General features: G+C 49.8%; 5 protein-coding genes across 5 annotated transcripts; 2 read left to right on the top strand and 3 right to left on the bottom strand.

The window, feature by feature from the left end:
- Positions 1–2,248: 2,248 nt before the first annotated feature.
- On the bottom strand, positions 2,249–3,272 carry M436DRAFT_51736 (COX1 assembly protein; the record flags this gene model as incomplete). Its single annotated transcript, XM_013569600.1, has 2 exons — positions 2,249–2,348; positions 2,401–3,272. 2 exons carry the CDS (start codon positions 3,270–3,272, stop codon positions 2,249–2,251), a joined length of 972 nt encoding a protein of 323 aa, XP_013425054.1.
- A 431-nt stretch (positions 3,273–3,703) lies between these two features.
- Positions 3,704–6,882, top strand: M436DRAFT_65983 (FACT complex protein; the record flags this gene model as incomplete). Its single annotated transcript, XM_013569813.1, has 3 exons — positions 3,704–3,968; positions 4,022–4,143; positions 4,195–6,882. The coding sequence occupies 3 exons, from the start codon at positions 3,704–3,706 to the stop codon at positions 6,880–6,882; spliced, it is 3,075 nt and encodes a 1,024-aa protein (XP_013425267.1).
- Positions 6,883–7,315: 433 nt separating this feature from the next.
- Positions 7,316–9,791, bottom strand: M436DRAFT_84151 (uncharacterized protein; the record flags this gene model as incomplete). Its single annotated transcript, XM_013569922.1, has 2 exons — positions 7,316–9,582; positions 9,632–9,791. The coding sequence occupies 2 exons, from the start codon at positions 9,789–9,791 to the stop codon at positions 7,316–7,318; spliced, it is 2,427 nt and encodes an 808-aa protein (XP_013425376.1).
- Positions 9,792–10,735: 944 nt separating this feature from the next.
- Positions 10,736–12,383, bottom strand: M436DRAFT_84150 (uncharacterized protein; the record flags this gene model as incomplete). The annotated part of the gene is made up of 3 exons (XM_013569921.1): positions 10,736–10,789; positions 10,846–12,245; positions 12,302–12,383. 3 exons carry the CDS (start codon positions 12,381–12,383, stop codon positions 10,736–10,738), a joined length of 1,536 nt encoding a protein of 511 aa, XP_013425375.1.
- Positions 12,384–12,596: 213 nt separating this feature from the next.
- M436DRAFT_52309 (mitochondrial carrier) lies at positions 12,597–13,992 on the top strand (the record flags this gene model as incomplete). Its single annotated transcript, XM_013569693.1, has 4 exons — positions 12,597–12,699; positions 12,754–12,847; positions 12,899–12,905; positions 12,958–13,992. 4 exons carry the CDS (start codon positions 12,597–12,599, stop codon positions 13,990–13,992), a joined length of 1,239 nt encoding a protein of 412 aa, XP_013425147.1.
- Between the last annotated feature and the right edge of the window lies 1 nt (position 13,993).

Genomic DNA, 13,993 nt, shown 5'->3' with positions numbered 1-13,993 from the left:
AAAAATAGCATTTATCTATTTTATAAGATATAACGACATGCTTAGAGATAGCGACATGCCCTTATACTTTAGAGGAGACTAGATCTAGCTAAGTTAGTCGATAAAAGTCCTAGGTGTAATCCTAGACTAAGGGCTTCGATTTAAAGAACACCTAGCTAGAAAAGTAAAGAAAGTATTAAAAGTAGTACTAGCTCTAAAAAGGTTATAAGGTCTAAACTTATTAACTATACGTTAGTTATATATAGTAATAGTTGTACTAGTTATAGACTACGCGTCGCTAATCTAGTACCTAGCAGTATCTAATAAGACACTATCTATATTATATAGAGCCTAGAGAGTTATAGTATAAGCTATTATAGGAGGATTTAGAACGCTAGGTCTCGATGTAGTAGTCCTAGAAGTAGGGATACCGTCCCTATAATAAAGACTATATAAATAGACACTTAGATTCTAGATCTTAATCCATAAATTAGAAGCCTTATACATCTATATAAAGCTCGCTAAGACTAAACTAATTAAACGATTTAACTTACCTCTCTAGAAGGTAGCTAGGTTATTTAAGGAACTTAATATAAATAGAGCTAAGAAGATCCCTATAGTAGGGAGTAAACTATAGAGCCTAAAGGCTTATATATATATACTTAATAAGGAAGTAGCTAAACTTGCGATAGCGGAATAGCTAGTAATAATAGACATATATACTAATAGTTTAGTCTATAATGGACGGGTAGGCATAGGAATCTAGACATTAGCGTAGGAAACGTTAAGAATAATAAGAAGGGCTAAAGAAACAAACGTCTATCTAATAGAACTCGAAGCGATATAGATGGCTATTAAAGGTCTATTATATAAGAATAATAGGATAGTAAAGATTAGGGTCTTTTCCGACAGCTAGAGCGTGCTTTAAAGTATCTAGTCTATAAAGGTTAACGATAGCCTAGGCCTAGTTATAAGAATTAGAGAGAAAATTACTAAAGTAACATTCTTATTATACTAGGTTCTAGGCTACGAAAGAATTAAAGGTAATAAGAGGGCGAACGAACTAGCTTAGAAGGCGATAGAGGATGTCTCTCTAATGCCTAACCCTATAAGTAGCGTCCTAATTTTAGTAATATACGTAAGAGCAAAGGTTATAAACTTTAAGCCAAAACTCTAAGAGTTCTATAGCGTAACTATAGGTAAACATCTCTAGAAGATCGATAAGGCGCTACTAGGAAAACATATAAATAAGCTATATAACGTACTTAATAGGATAGTAGTAGCTATACTAGTCTAGCTAAGAACGAATATATTAAGACTTAATACGTACCTTTATAAAATTAATGTAGTAGACACCGATAGATACGAATATAGAATAAAAGAAATAGTATAACACTTCCTATTCTTATGCCTAAGATGGACAAACGAAAGATAAGCTATAAAGTTAGTATATAGCAATAGATACTAGGACCTATCGTATGTATTAGGAGAATACTTAATAGCAGAAAGAGAGGGGAAGAAGGTTAATGGTAATAAAGACAAATGGTAACTAGACCTAAGCGTAGTTAAGGCCACTATTAAATACGCTATTAGAACAGGAAGGATATAGAGGCAGATATAAAGTAGCGAAAGACAGAAGGAGCCTAACAGATTAGCATAAAAGTGCTCCTTATCTAACTATAATAATACTGCTACTACCTTAATCTAATCGCCTTTAAGTAGCGTTCGGCTAATAAGGAAGAACGCGACATAAGGAATCGCCCATATGGAGGAGGCTTACTTAAGGGAAGGAAGCGTGGAGTCACTCTTTAATAAGAGCACATTAGAGTACTAGGAGTTTGTAATGAGTTTAAGGTCTAAGAGACCTTCACCCTCCTTATATAACTAAGACCGATGGCTGTGATTGGCGGGAATGCTTGTTAATTATGGACAGCTCATACCCCTTGCGGGGTAAATAGCTTAAGAAAATCAAATCAAATCAAATCAAATCAAATCAAAACCGGTAGTTGATGATAATGCATTTGTTTGAGCCATATCAGATGGAAATCATAGGAGACTCATGCTCGGCCTCGAGATACTATTGTGGGCCCATGTTTTGAACTTATCTTGTCACAAAACTTTGTTCTGGTTAAACCAGAGCATTCTCACGTATGGAGGGGGCACCAGCCTTGACGGTATCCACCGACATTGACAACAATTGAAAGCACTCAAGGTATGGTTGTGTAGTCTTCATCGCAGCCAGATGATGGCGACTCTAATATGTACATATCTACCACTGACCCGATTGACGAACTCTTCTCGCTGCACGAGAGGTTGGCTTCTTCACGACCATCCAAAGCATGACAGATGTAGCAGCAGCCAAAGAATACCTGGCGATTATTAGACCCCGTCCGACCGTAACAGGAGAAATGGCATACTGACCATGTGAAAATGTACTGGGTGTGGTTGTTTCTGAGATTCACCTCGGCTGGTCTTCCAATAGGAATACCCTTTGCCTCTCTATCGTAGGACTCGACAAGGTCAGGCTTCATGGTCTCCTCAATCCAGACAGGCTGGCTACCTGTGAGATCAGCCATCTGCTGGACATCAGGGAAGTAGAAAGCATTCTGTTCGGGCTTGTTCTCTGGTGTGAACATGTTCTTCTTCCATGGCTCTCTCAGCAGACCCTGAACTGTGACTTCTCCTTGAGGCAAACCCTCGGGCCTAGCACGTTGACTCGCTTTGTCTTTCGGGATCCAGCCCCGACAGATGAGAATCTTTGTGTTGCCAGGGTAGCCTTCAAACTGACGTTCTAGGGGAGTAACAACCATGTAGCCATCGTTGCCGTCGTTGAGTCTTGGGCCGATGAGCATCTCCTGGTCGTGGCGGAATTTACCAGTAGCATAGACTCTTCTGTAATCAAAGTCCTTGATGGCAGCCGGGTCGATACTCGGCGGTAGGGGCAAAGGATCGCGAACGAGGCGATCTTCGAAACGGGCAATGAGTTCGGTCTTCCACCCTAATCTGGCAACCTGCCATGAGCCAAGGGCAAAGGCGGTGATGGGAATGATAGCCAAGACCAACAAGCCCCAGCCATGTTTCCTACCGCCGACACGAACGAGCTGAGGCTGAACATCGACAATCGAGGTGAAAGACGGATCATCAGCAGGCTGACTGGCGTAGGATCTTCGTTGCAGAAGAGGACGAGACTGTTGACATTGTCGACAGATCCAGGGCTGGATTTGTGATTGTATGCGAAGGCGAGAAGACAATGAGGCCAATTGGCGCAAGATGGGCGACGGTCGAAGTGACATTTTGGTGGAGGACGGAGTCTCGAATGTGCATCGCTCTTTCCGCCTTGGAGCTTGACGCTGCTGTCACGCGCCAAGGCGACTGCTTGATCATCGTGTGTTGCTCTTTCTTGATCAGCATCAACCCTTTCACTTTGATTTCTTGTGCTGCTCTTTCCTTCTGTGCGCATCTGTTTCGCAAGAGCAGTCAAACCAATAGACGTGTCTTTCGGGCGCCGCCACCTTCTGTTCACTGCAGAAGTTCGACTCTTCTGCTCGACACGAAACCGCGACCCACGCGTAAAGCACAAAGCACCCCCCATCGCAACTTCGACTTGCGCTTCGCCGCTGCCAAACATCCACCACTTTAACATCTGACATCGCCTTGTCGAACGACATAATCTGCCTGTTACTCCGTCAACTCAGCCTACCTGCCGCGACAACACGCTGCCAAAATGGCCGACGAGGTGACGATCGACAAGGCTACCTTCCACAACCGCCTTTCGGCCTTCATCTCGCAATGGAAGCAGGACAAGCGCAATGGCGACTCCCTGTTTGCCGGCGCCTCATCCATCGCCATCGTCATGGGCAAGTCGGATGAGTCTCAGGGCTTCTCCAAGACCAGTGCTCTACAGTTCTGGCTTCTGGGCTACGAGTTCCCCTCGACCGTCTTTGTAATCACCCAGGACTCCATGCACATTGTTACCACCAAGAAGAAGGGTACCCATCTCTGCGCTGGCTCTGACTCTCCGTCCAACGCTAACTTTCTGCAGCCACGTACCTCGAGTCCCTCAAGGACGGCAAGACCCCCGTCGAGATTCTCGTCAGAGGCAAGGACGGCGCCGAGAACGCAAAGCAGTTCGAAACTTGCCTGGATGTTATCAAGAACGCCGGCGTATGTGTCAAGTATCGGTTCCCAAGTCGACTCCACTGACACATTCTACAGAAGAAAGTCGGCATCATTTCAAAAGACCCGTCCAGTGGCCCCTTCATCAAGGAATGGAAGGATAGCTTCGCTGCCATCTCCAAGGATGTGGAAGAGGTGGACATTACACCCGCCATCTCGGCTGCTCTCAGCATCAAGGACGAGAAGGAATTGCGCGCAATCCGCGATGCTTCGCGCGCATCCAGCGGTATCATGGCCAACTACTTCGTCGACCAAATGTCTGGAATTCTGGATGAGGAGAAAAAGATGAGCCACAAGGCTCTGTCACAAAAGGTTGCCGACAAGATCGAGGACGACAAATTCTTCCAGAAGCTGAAGGTCTCGAGCGGTTTCGATCCCACCCAACTCGACTGGTCCATCTCACCCGTCGTGCAAAGTGGTGGCAAGTACGACCTGAAGCTCTCAGCTGCGGCCGACGAGAGCAACTTGCACGCCGGCGTCATTCTGTCTACCCTCGGTCTACGTTACCTCAGTTACTGTTCCATCATCTCCAGAACCTACTTGGTGGACCCCAACAAGTCACAGGAGAGTGCTTACAAGTTGTTGCTTGCCGTTCACGACAGCATCCTCAAGAACATGAAGGATGGCATGGTCGCAAAGGATGTATACACCAAGGCACTCGCCCTCATCAAGTCAAAGAAGCCCGAGCTCGAGAAGAACTTCGTCAAGTCGGTTGGCTACGGAATCGGTATCGAGACTCGCGACAGCTCCTTCCCCATGAACGGGAAGAACACCCAGACCTTGCGCGACGGAATGACCTTCAGCATCACCACCGGTTTCCACGATGTTGAGAACCCCAACCCTCAGGACAACAAGAGCAAGACATATTCGCTGCTGCTCACTGACACCGTGCGAGTAGGAAGTAGTGAGGGTCTGGTCTTCACCAAGGATGCTCCATCCGATCTTGAATCGACTTCCTTCTTCTTCAAGGATGACGAAGATGAGCCAGAGAAGCCCAAGCCCAAACCCAAGAAGGACTCCAAGGTCGGCGCCGTCGTAAAGGGAAACATCACAAGCACCAGACTCCGCAGTGAGCGTAGCACACAGCCTAACGAGGAGAAGGAAGCCCAACGCAAGGATCACCAGAGAGAACTCCATTCCAAGAAGCAGCAGCAAGGTCTGGAAAAGTATGGCGAAGGCACTGGCAACTTGAACGGTACCGAGGTGAAGAAGTTCAAGCGTTTCGAGTCGTACAAGAGAGACAATCAGTTCCCTTCGCGCGTCAAGGATCTCATTGTCTTGGTTGACGTCAAGAATGCTAGCATCATTCTGCCTATCATGGGACGTGCTGTTCCGTTCCACATCAACACAATCAAGAACGTCAGTCAGACTGAGGAGAATGCCTTCTCCTTCTTGCGTATCAACTTCCTCTCTCCTGGTCAAGGTGTCGGAAGAAAGGATGATCAACCCTTCGAAGATCCCCTGGCCCACTTCCTCCGAAGCTTGACTTTCCGTTCCAAGGACACTGACAGAATGAACACCATCGTCGCACAAATCACTGACATGAAGAAGGATGCAGTGCGCAAGGAACAGGAGAAGAAGGATCTCGAGGATGTTGTCGAGCAGGACAAGCTCGTCGAGATAAGAAATCGCCGACCTCAGCGTCTAGATAACATCTTCATGCGTCCTTCGTTGGAGAGCAAGCGTATCGGCGGTTCCGTCGAGATCCACCAGAACGGTCTGCGTTATGCCCACATGGGTGGCGTCAAGGTTGATGTTCTCTTCAGCAACATCAAGCACCTCTTCTTCCAACCATCTCAGCACGAACTCATCGTCATCATCCACTGCCATTTGCACAATCCCATCATGATTGGCAAGAGGAAGGCAAAGGACATCCAGTTCTACCGCGAAGCCACAGAGATGCAATTCGACGAAACGGGTAACCGCAAGCGCAAGCATCGCTATGGTGATGAGGAGGAGTTTGAGGCAGAACAGGAAGAACGCAGACGTCGTGTTCAGCTCGACAAGGAGTTCAGATCGTTTGCCGAGAAGATCGCCGATGCTGGCAAGGGTGACAACCTGCAAGTCGACATGCCTTACCGCGATCTTGGTTTCAACGGTGTTCCCGCTCGCTCAAGCGTTTACATCCAACCTACCACCGAGTGTCTCATCCAGATCACCGAGCCTCCGTTCACAGTCATCACACTTAACGACATCGAGATCGTGCATTTGGAGCGTGTTCAATTCGGTTTGAAGAACTTTGACATGGTCATTGTCTTCCATGACTTCCAGCGCCCTCCAGTGCACATCAACACCATCCCTGTCGAGTCACTTGACAGTGTCAAGGACTGGCTGGACTCGATCGACACACCCTACTCAGAGGGTCCCCTCAACTTGAATTGGGGTACCATCATGAAGACCGTTACTGCCGACCCTCACGAGTTCTTTGCTGGTGGTGGTTGGTCTTTCCTTGCTGCCGAGTCGGATGACGAGGGAGAAAGCGAGGAAGAGGAGAGCGCCTTCGAGGTCAGCGAAGAGGATCTCGCTAGTGACGAGAGCAGCGAGGACGAGTCTGACTTTGACGACGACGCTAGTGCCGATGCTAGCGAGGAGGAGATGAGCGAAGACGAAAGCGGCGAGGACTGGGACGAGATGGAAGAAAAGGCAAAGAAGCGTGATCGCGAGAGCGGTCTCGACGATGAAGACAGCCGTCCCAAGGCCAAGGGAGGCAAGCCCAAGAAGCGATAAACGACACAGACCAAGCTATGACAATGCTTGGTGAAGTTGTCTAATGAGCCCCTCCAAAGGTGGAGATATCTTTTCTTGCTTGCTTTTCGAGGAGTTTTGGGCGTGCAAAGGGCGATCGAGTAAGGGAGGATCCATGATTGGTACTGATAAGCGACTTGGGAATGATAAATATTTCAGGTAGTGGAAAACCAAGACCCTTGTTTCATTTCTTAAAGCACTTTGTGTACTTGTTTTATTCGTGAGAAAGATCTTTGTATAGAAAAGGTAAAGAACTGGAACCAGAAACCTCCCAACCGGGGTATATAATAACCATAAATCCATGCAAAATAGACTGCCCAGAACGCCATCATGCTATCATAATAGACATATCTATGTATATAAACACTTCGTCCTCATACCTGACATATGCCTTCTAGATCCTTTCTTAGCAGATCTAAAACTTTTCCATCAAATTCTTCCTCACCGTCCACATCCTGGCTCTTTTACCAAAGATGTACATGGGGATAGTGAAAAGCAAACATCCCAATTGAATGCCACCGAGAGCCAAAAACACAGCCTTGCTCCCATCGTGCTCCAACCACCGATTGAAAAACAACGAAAACACCAATCCGTGGAAAATATTCTTCGAAAAGTTTAGCGTCACCAAAGCTTCACCAGCGTATTGGCGATAAGAGTCTACGGCAAAAGTGATTGCGGTGGTGCTGCCTACACAACAGCCAAAGGAAATGATGCCGAAGAAGACGGTGGGGACGATCCAGGCGTCGTGTTCGGCGACGCTCCAGCCGTAGCCCATGAGGCCGATGACTGTGGAGATGGTGACGGGGATGGCCATGAGGAGGCGGAATTCGGGCTCGTAGACGCCGTCGTTGCGGCGGGCCATCCAGCGTACGATTACGTCTGAGAAGCGGCCTGCCACTGCTGTTCCGAGGATGCCGCCGATGAAAGGGGATATGTAGATGAGGCCGACTTGGAGGGAGGTGAAGTTGTAGGTAGAGCGGGATTTGTAGATTTCAGAGACGGATTCGGAGAGGACGATCAGCCAGCCTACAGATAATGCGTAGACTAGGGATGACCAGAGGATGGCTGGGTAGGCGAAGAGGATGAAGGGGCGGAGGGCGACTTTAAACCAGTTGTCTTGGGAGAGGCGGCCGGCGTAGGGTTTCAAGGTCTGGACGAATGACTTTGGGGGTGCAGAGCGGTAGAACGAAGTATAGCCAGAGCCGGGGTGGCTTGGGTCGACGTAGAGGCCGGGAGAAGGAGGGACGCTGTCGAATTGGGCGCTGTTGGATCTCGTGTGGTTGTGTCCGGAGGTAGGTCTATAGGACACGAACGGGTCGTCTCCTGGCGACAAGTGTTGGGGTCCTGGAGAGAAATGCGCCGATCCCGGCGATAGTGCGCTCGCCTGAGGTGATAGTGCACTCGCCTGGGGCGATAGCGTGCTCGTCTGAGGCGAGAGCTGAGCTCCAGACGAGACAGGCTGCAAGCCAGGTGAGAGAGGTTGCAGAGAAGCATCTGTCTGGACTCTGAGTGGTGTTTGAGGATGCTCAGGAGTCTCGGAAGCTTCAGGAGTCGGGAGATTCAATGCAGGTACATTTGGCTTTTCAGCATCTCCAGGAGCGATCTCGTCATCATCACTGGCAGGCTCGTTGAAATGCGCATGTCTTGACAACCGCTTCTCTCCTTTCGTCTTGGTGGGGCTCTCAGTGTTAGACAGGTCGTACTTTTCGCCCTTCTCCACTTCAGGCGCAGCCTCATGCGTATGCGTATCGGCATGGCCGCGATGGAAGATGGAAGCCAGCGAGATGTTACTCATAAGCCTTGGTCTGTGATTCTTGTTGTGTCGAGACGGCCTCGGTGTGCGGTCCCAAAATGTTTCAGGGACAAAGAGGAACAACAAGATAGCACCGAACGTGACTACTATGGCGACGATCCAAAAGACCCATCGCCAGCCAAGCGACTGTATGATGGCGGCACTCACCAGCGGGATGAGGTTCTTACCACCAAGAAGCAGCAGAGTGTATACACCCAATCGGTAGGCACGCTCGTGCAAAAAGTAGATCTCTGCAATGGTTGCAGAGGGAAGACACTCAACGGGACTGACAGCGAGGCCCATGAAGATGCGTGCAAGTACCAGAGAAATGTAGTTGGGCGACAGAGCACACCAAACAGCAGACAGTACAAAGACGACTGATGCGACAAGATACACTGGTCTTTTGCCATATAGAATAGCGGTAGGCGAGGCGATGACACTACCAAGACCAAGGCCCAGCATATAAAGACCAGTGGTCAGAGCAACCTCGGGCACAGTGACGCCGTATGTTTGCGATACATTGGCGAAGCCTGCAGCGAGGACCGGCGTCATACCTCCACCGAGCATGCAGAAGAAGCCCAGAGACAGCAGGGCGCAATCTCTGCGCCATTTCGGCCAGTTCAGCGGGTCATTCAGAGACTCATCAGGTTGTGGTTCGAGAACGATGCCGTCTCCAGTCTGTTTCTTGTCCGGAGTAGCAGGAACGAGAGAGCCTGCTCGTGAGCGAGGATTGATAGAGCCCGTACGAGAGCGAGGAGTGAGGGAGCCGTTACGTGATTGCGAATAAGGAAAGGGAGAGGGTAGAGACGAGGTCGATGTTCTGGCAGGAGTGTTTCGAAGTCCAAGGGGTTCGTTGCGATTCGCTACTTTGGAGAGCAGTAAAACAGAGCCTGATGATCCGTTAGTGTTGTGCATAGATACGATGCTAGGTCAACTTACCAGGAACTTCGTCCGTTTCTCTGTCGTTCAAGATACCCAGACTCCATTTAGCCGGTCGCTTGTTGATCGAATCCTCCGAATCCGTCTGCGAATTGCGATTCTGCTTCTTTCGTGGCCAGAAGCGGCTTTCCTGGCCGTCGATATCCTTCTCTGCGACCATGGCAGAGGGCAATGGACTCGTACGAATGCGATAGGAATAGGGCGAAGGCCAATGTCGTGCAAGCCAGGGATATATACAGCACTAGAGAGGCGGTGTAGCGTGAGCCCCGTGGAGGACGATCAGGAGGTCGTATAGATGGCAGGTACAGTCGTTACCGGTAGGCTATGGCGTGGGCGGTCTGTCTCGAGACTCGACTGTTATCAAACTAGGCGCTAGGAGCTGTCATGTGGACGATTCTCTGACAGCCTGATAACACCCTGGACTAACGCGACCCATGGGGCATGACTCTGCTGCAGGAGTCGAAGACGGCAGCGGGCGTGGCCATGGATGCTGTTTTGAAACGCTCAATCCTCCTCTGCCTGGGCGCGACCCAGAGCCACGAAACAGACGACTCGAATCTGCTCATCAGGGTTTCGTTTCCGTCATCTCTTGGCCTTCCATACGCACCCTTCTAGCGCTACTTGGCCCGGCCCTCTTCCGCCAATCATGTCGCGTAGCCGCCGGAGCCCCTAGCTTTCAGCTCATAACCACCCTCGCTCCTCATCTCCGCAATCAGACCAACAACACAGATACCTTTATATGAGCCCGTTTGACTCTTGCGCTATAGCACTCACACCGGCGCCGCTACACTCCGAATATCTTCAATGAGTACTGGGTACTTGAACACCTCCTCCTCCCCTTGACAAATGTGAAGTAGGTCGGCCCCCCAACATACTTCAGTCCAAGACTTGGTATTGGAAACTAAAATTTGTGGTCCTATCTCTTGTTCCCGTTAGCAACCGTGTGCGCCATCTTATGCAGTAAATGCTATCTCCGGAACTCAGTCTAGCTATTCTCTATATAAGAAATCTAGAGAGGCTGCGATGATGATGCGCTCAGAGCCATGATCAATGACTCGTCAGACGGAAATCCTCGAGTCCAGCTCATAGATATATCCCCTTATCTTAATCATCCTTGGTGTCCTGGCCGTCCTTTTTCTTGCGAGGTTCAAAGTTCAGCTGCATCATGTCAGTCGCTGCTGCTACTTCATGTCTGGGTGCTTGGAATTACTCACCTGATTCCCATTGTAAAGCTCAGGGGTTTGGTCTGCTTCTCGTCTCTGGTCACCGAGCGTGCGTATGTTGATGCCGCCGGGCCTGTTAGCCATTCTGTCTCCCTCCACGTTAGATGTCTCGCTCTCATCCGCTGTGCCGGACATATAAGGTCCTGCTCGGTCGTTTGTTCCTGATGCATAGCCCATGGCACCTCCTACAGCGCTCCCCAGCATGCTTGCCGCGCCTGACAAGAGCCCAAATCCAGCATTGAAGCCTTTCGAGACCAGACCGCCACTGCCACTGGCATAAGCGTCTGTGTATCCCTTGATGGGTACCAACACCAGAGTTGCACTGGGTGTCAAGCCGAGCGACTTGAGTGATTCGCTCTCTTCGCCTACTGAGATGTTTCTGCTAGGGTTAGGAAGCAGTATCTGTCGGAACTCGTAGGGGATCTCCGTTTGCGAGTTCTGTGAAATGTATGTCCTGACCGAGGTCGCAAGGGTTGCCGAAGGGTCGAACTTTGTTCGTAGCGAGCTACCGTCAAACAGTCTGATTTGAAGAGAGCAAGTGGTGGAGTGTCGTCCGGGAGCTGTATCAGTGTGTACTGGTGCCCGTGCAGCTGCTGTAGACGGCTCACCCTGGGCGGCAATTCTTCTTTGTCGTTCCTTCTCTTTTCTTGCAGCCTTGTCAGACTCGATTGACTTGAGAATTCTCTCCCTCTCGACACGAGCCTCTTTGTTGCGGTTTCGTTGCTGATCAGCCCAGTCTTGTTTGTTCTGAGGCATTGACGATGATTCGGCGGCTTGCTTGTCTGCAGACGCTTTTCGTGCTTTCGCTGTGGCCCTGCGTGCTTCCTTCTCGGCCTCTTCTTGCCTTTTGCGTTCGGCTTCGAGACGCGCCCCACGCTCGGTTAAGAATTGTTGCATTGTTGCATTGTTGCCCTGACTGGTAGGTGCTGGGATGGGGACGTTTGTCTCCGCGTTCTCCTGGGGGACTGTGCCGGAATCTTGTAGACTCGTTCCTCTTTCGCCGATAAAGGGTACATTCGACAAGACTTGGCTGACGTCCGCGGTGGCAGAGTCTTCGTTTTGAGGAATAGGATTGGATGCCTGTGGTAGCTGCTGCTGTGTAGGAGGTTGTAGTAGAGCAGTAATACGCTGCTTGAATTCTTCCTCGGTGACGCTTGCATCGATATTCTCAACAACCGAGCCTGCCTTGATGATCAAAAGCTTCGGCAAAGAGTCGAGAGAACAGAAGGCTCCCAGGAAGCCAGCCTCGACGGATCCTGCATTGATCCGAAGCAAGATTGCCCTTTCGCCCAGTTGTTCGCCCAGTGAATTTCGTTGGTCCGATTCTGTAGGTATGTCGGTCGACGCGTTCAGCCACTCGCTCTCCCACTTTTGGCTTGTCTCATTGTCATCTGCCAGTTCGTTAGACTGCATAGGATGGAGGTTGTGTCAGCTGGACCGTACGTACCTTGTCTGACGAAGCAGGCGACCAGCTTGTGCTCGTGGATCGCCTGCGAGATACCGCTCTGCAAATCGCCTTTGAAAAACATGGCGACAAGGTTGTGGTGAATGTGACAGCGAAGGAGGGTGGTGCTCTCGTACAACTGTCTCCACCCCAGCCAAATCACATGCTAGAACGTCACCGACGAAGTGGACCCTGCACCGCCAAGCATATCAGTGTTTAGACAATCTCCAACTTCGGTCTGGACCTTGTTGTCAGGGCCATGCATACACGATAGTCATCATCGTCGTTATCTCTGGAAATGACTACGGTGCCTCTTGGATACAGGCCTTCTTCCGAGGCCTTCAAGCGGCCTGATACGAGAGACAGTCCAGAAGACAAACGCCAAAACAATGCAACAACAGGTAGGATAGGCAGGACATACACACGAAGATATTCTGGAGGCTGAGTCTCGATAGGGGCGTCGGCCGCTAGTATGCGGGCTCTGACGGCACGCATGTTCGCTTTCTACTTCAGAGTGCCCGTGAAAGCATTCTTCCGGACAAGGATAGAGTAAGCGTGAAATCTAGTTCGATGTAGAATCCTGTGCTGACTGGTAGGCAGCTATCTTGTATGTCAAATCGCGTAGTATGCTTTCACCTCCTTTGACTGACCCCAACGAGGCATTTCCGAGGGCTATCAATCCTCTTCTGCAGACTTCTGGAAAGTGGTCCTGGAAAATGACCACCCCTGGGATATTAGCCTATGCCGTACAAACTCACGGGTGGTCTTTCATACCTAACCAAGTCTTGCCTCCGCTGCTAGCGAATGTTACGGTCGGAGCTGTCCTATACACATCTTACCTGGGAGCACTTGGCCTCTACTACGAACCAGCTTCACATTCTACCAAGAGAATCTATCCTCCGGCACCGTTTTTTGTGACGTTCGCTGCTGGTTTCTCTGCAGGCGCTTTCCAGAGCGTGGTTGCCGCACCCTTGGATGCTTTGACTATTCGATTCAAGACAACCGATCTTACACAAGGTACATACAAGAACATGTGGGATTACGCTTCGAAGAAACTTCAGACCATTGGAGTGCGTGGGGCATTCGCTGGATGGGCGCTTTCATTTGGAAAGGACGCCTTTGGATATGGGCTGTTCTTCGGTGCATTCGAGTTTATCAAGTCTCAGTGTTTCTATGAGTACGTGAGTCACTGGTACTCGAGATATGGTCTTCTATCCATGTTCCACAAAGAGCAGATCCAGCAACAAATACAGTTGCAGAGTGTCAGTGATCAAGGAGAACGACCAGTCATCAAGCCGCATTATCTAATGGAACCTTCGTTCATACTCCTTGCTGGTGCAACAGCAAGTGTGCTGCAACAAGCCGTCGCTCACCCTTTCACACGGGTACAGGAACTCCACTTCCAACGATTGGCGACACTGGACGAGCTGTTACAAGCCAGACCAGGACGACTTGACACCATGCAGCTATATGCGCGAGCGTATCAGAAAACATGGATACAGGCCGGCAAGCGCGCGACGAAATCGGGAGGTTGGATCAGATGGCTATATCGGGACTTTTGGATGACAACCCTGCGTCAGGTACCCTCGACTGCAGCTGGTCTGATTGTATTCGAGATCTTCCGTCGAAAGTACGGAATTGGAGAAGACGCTGTCAAAATACCCAAGGACGAATACGACATCTTGTTGCCCTGAT

Source organism: Aureobasidium namibiae (genome assembly GCF_000721765.1).
Source record: "Aureobasidium namibiae CBS 147.97 unplaced genomic scaffold scaffold_14, whole genome shotgun sequence".
Lineage (NCBI taxonomy): Eukaryota > Fungi > Ascomycota > Dothideomycetes > Dothideales > Saccotheciaceae > Aureobasidium > Aureobasidium namibiae.
Note: the sequence above shows the minus strand (reverse complement) of the source record. Positions and strands in the feature narration are given on the sequence as shown.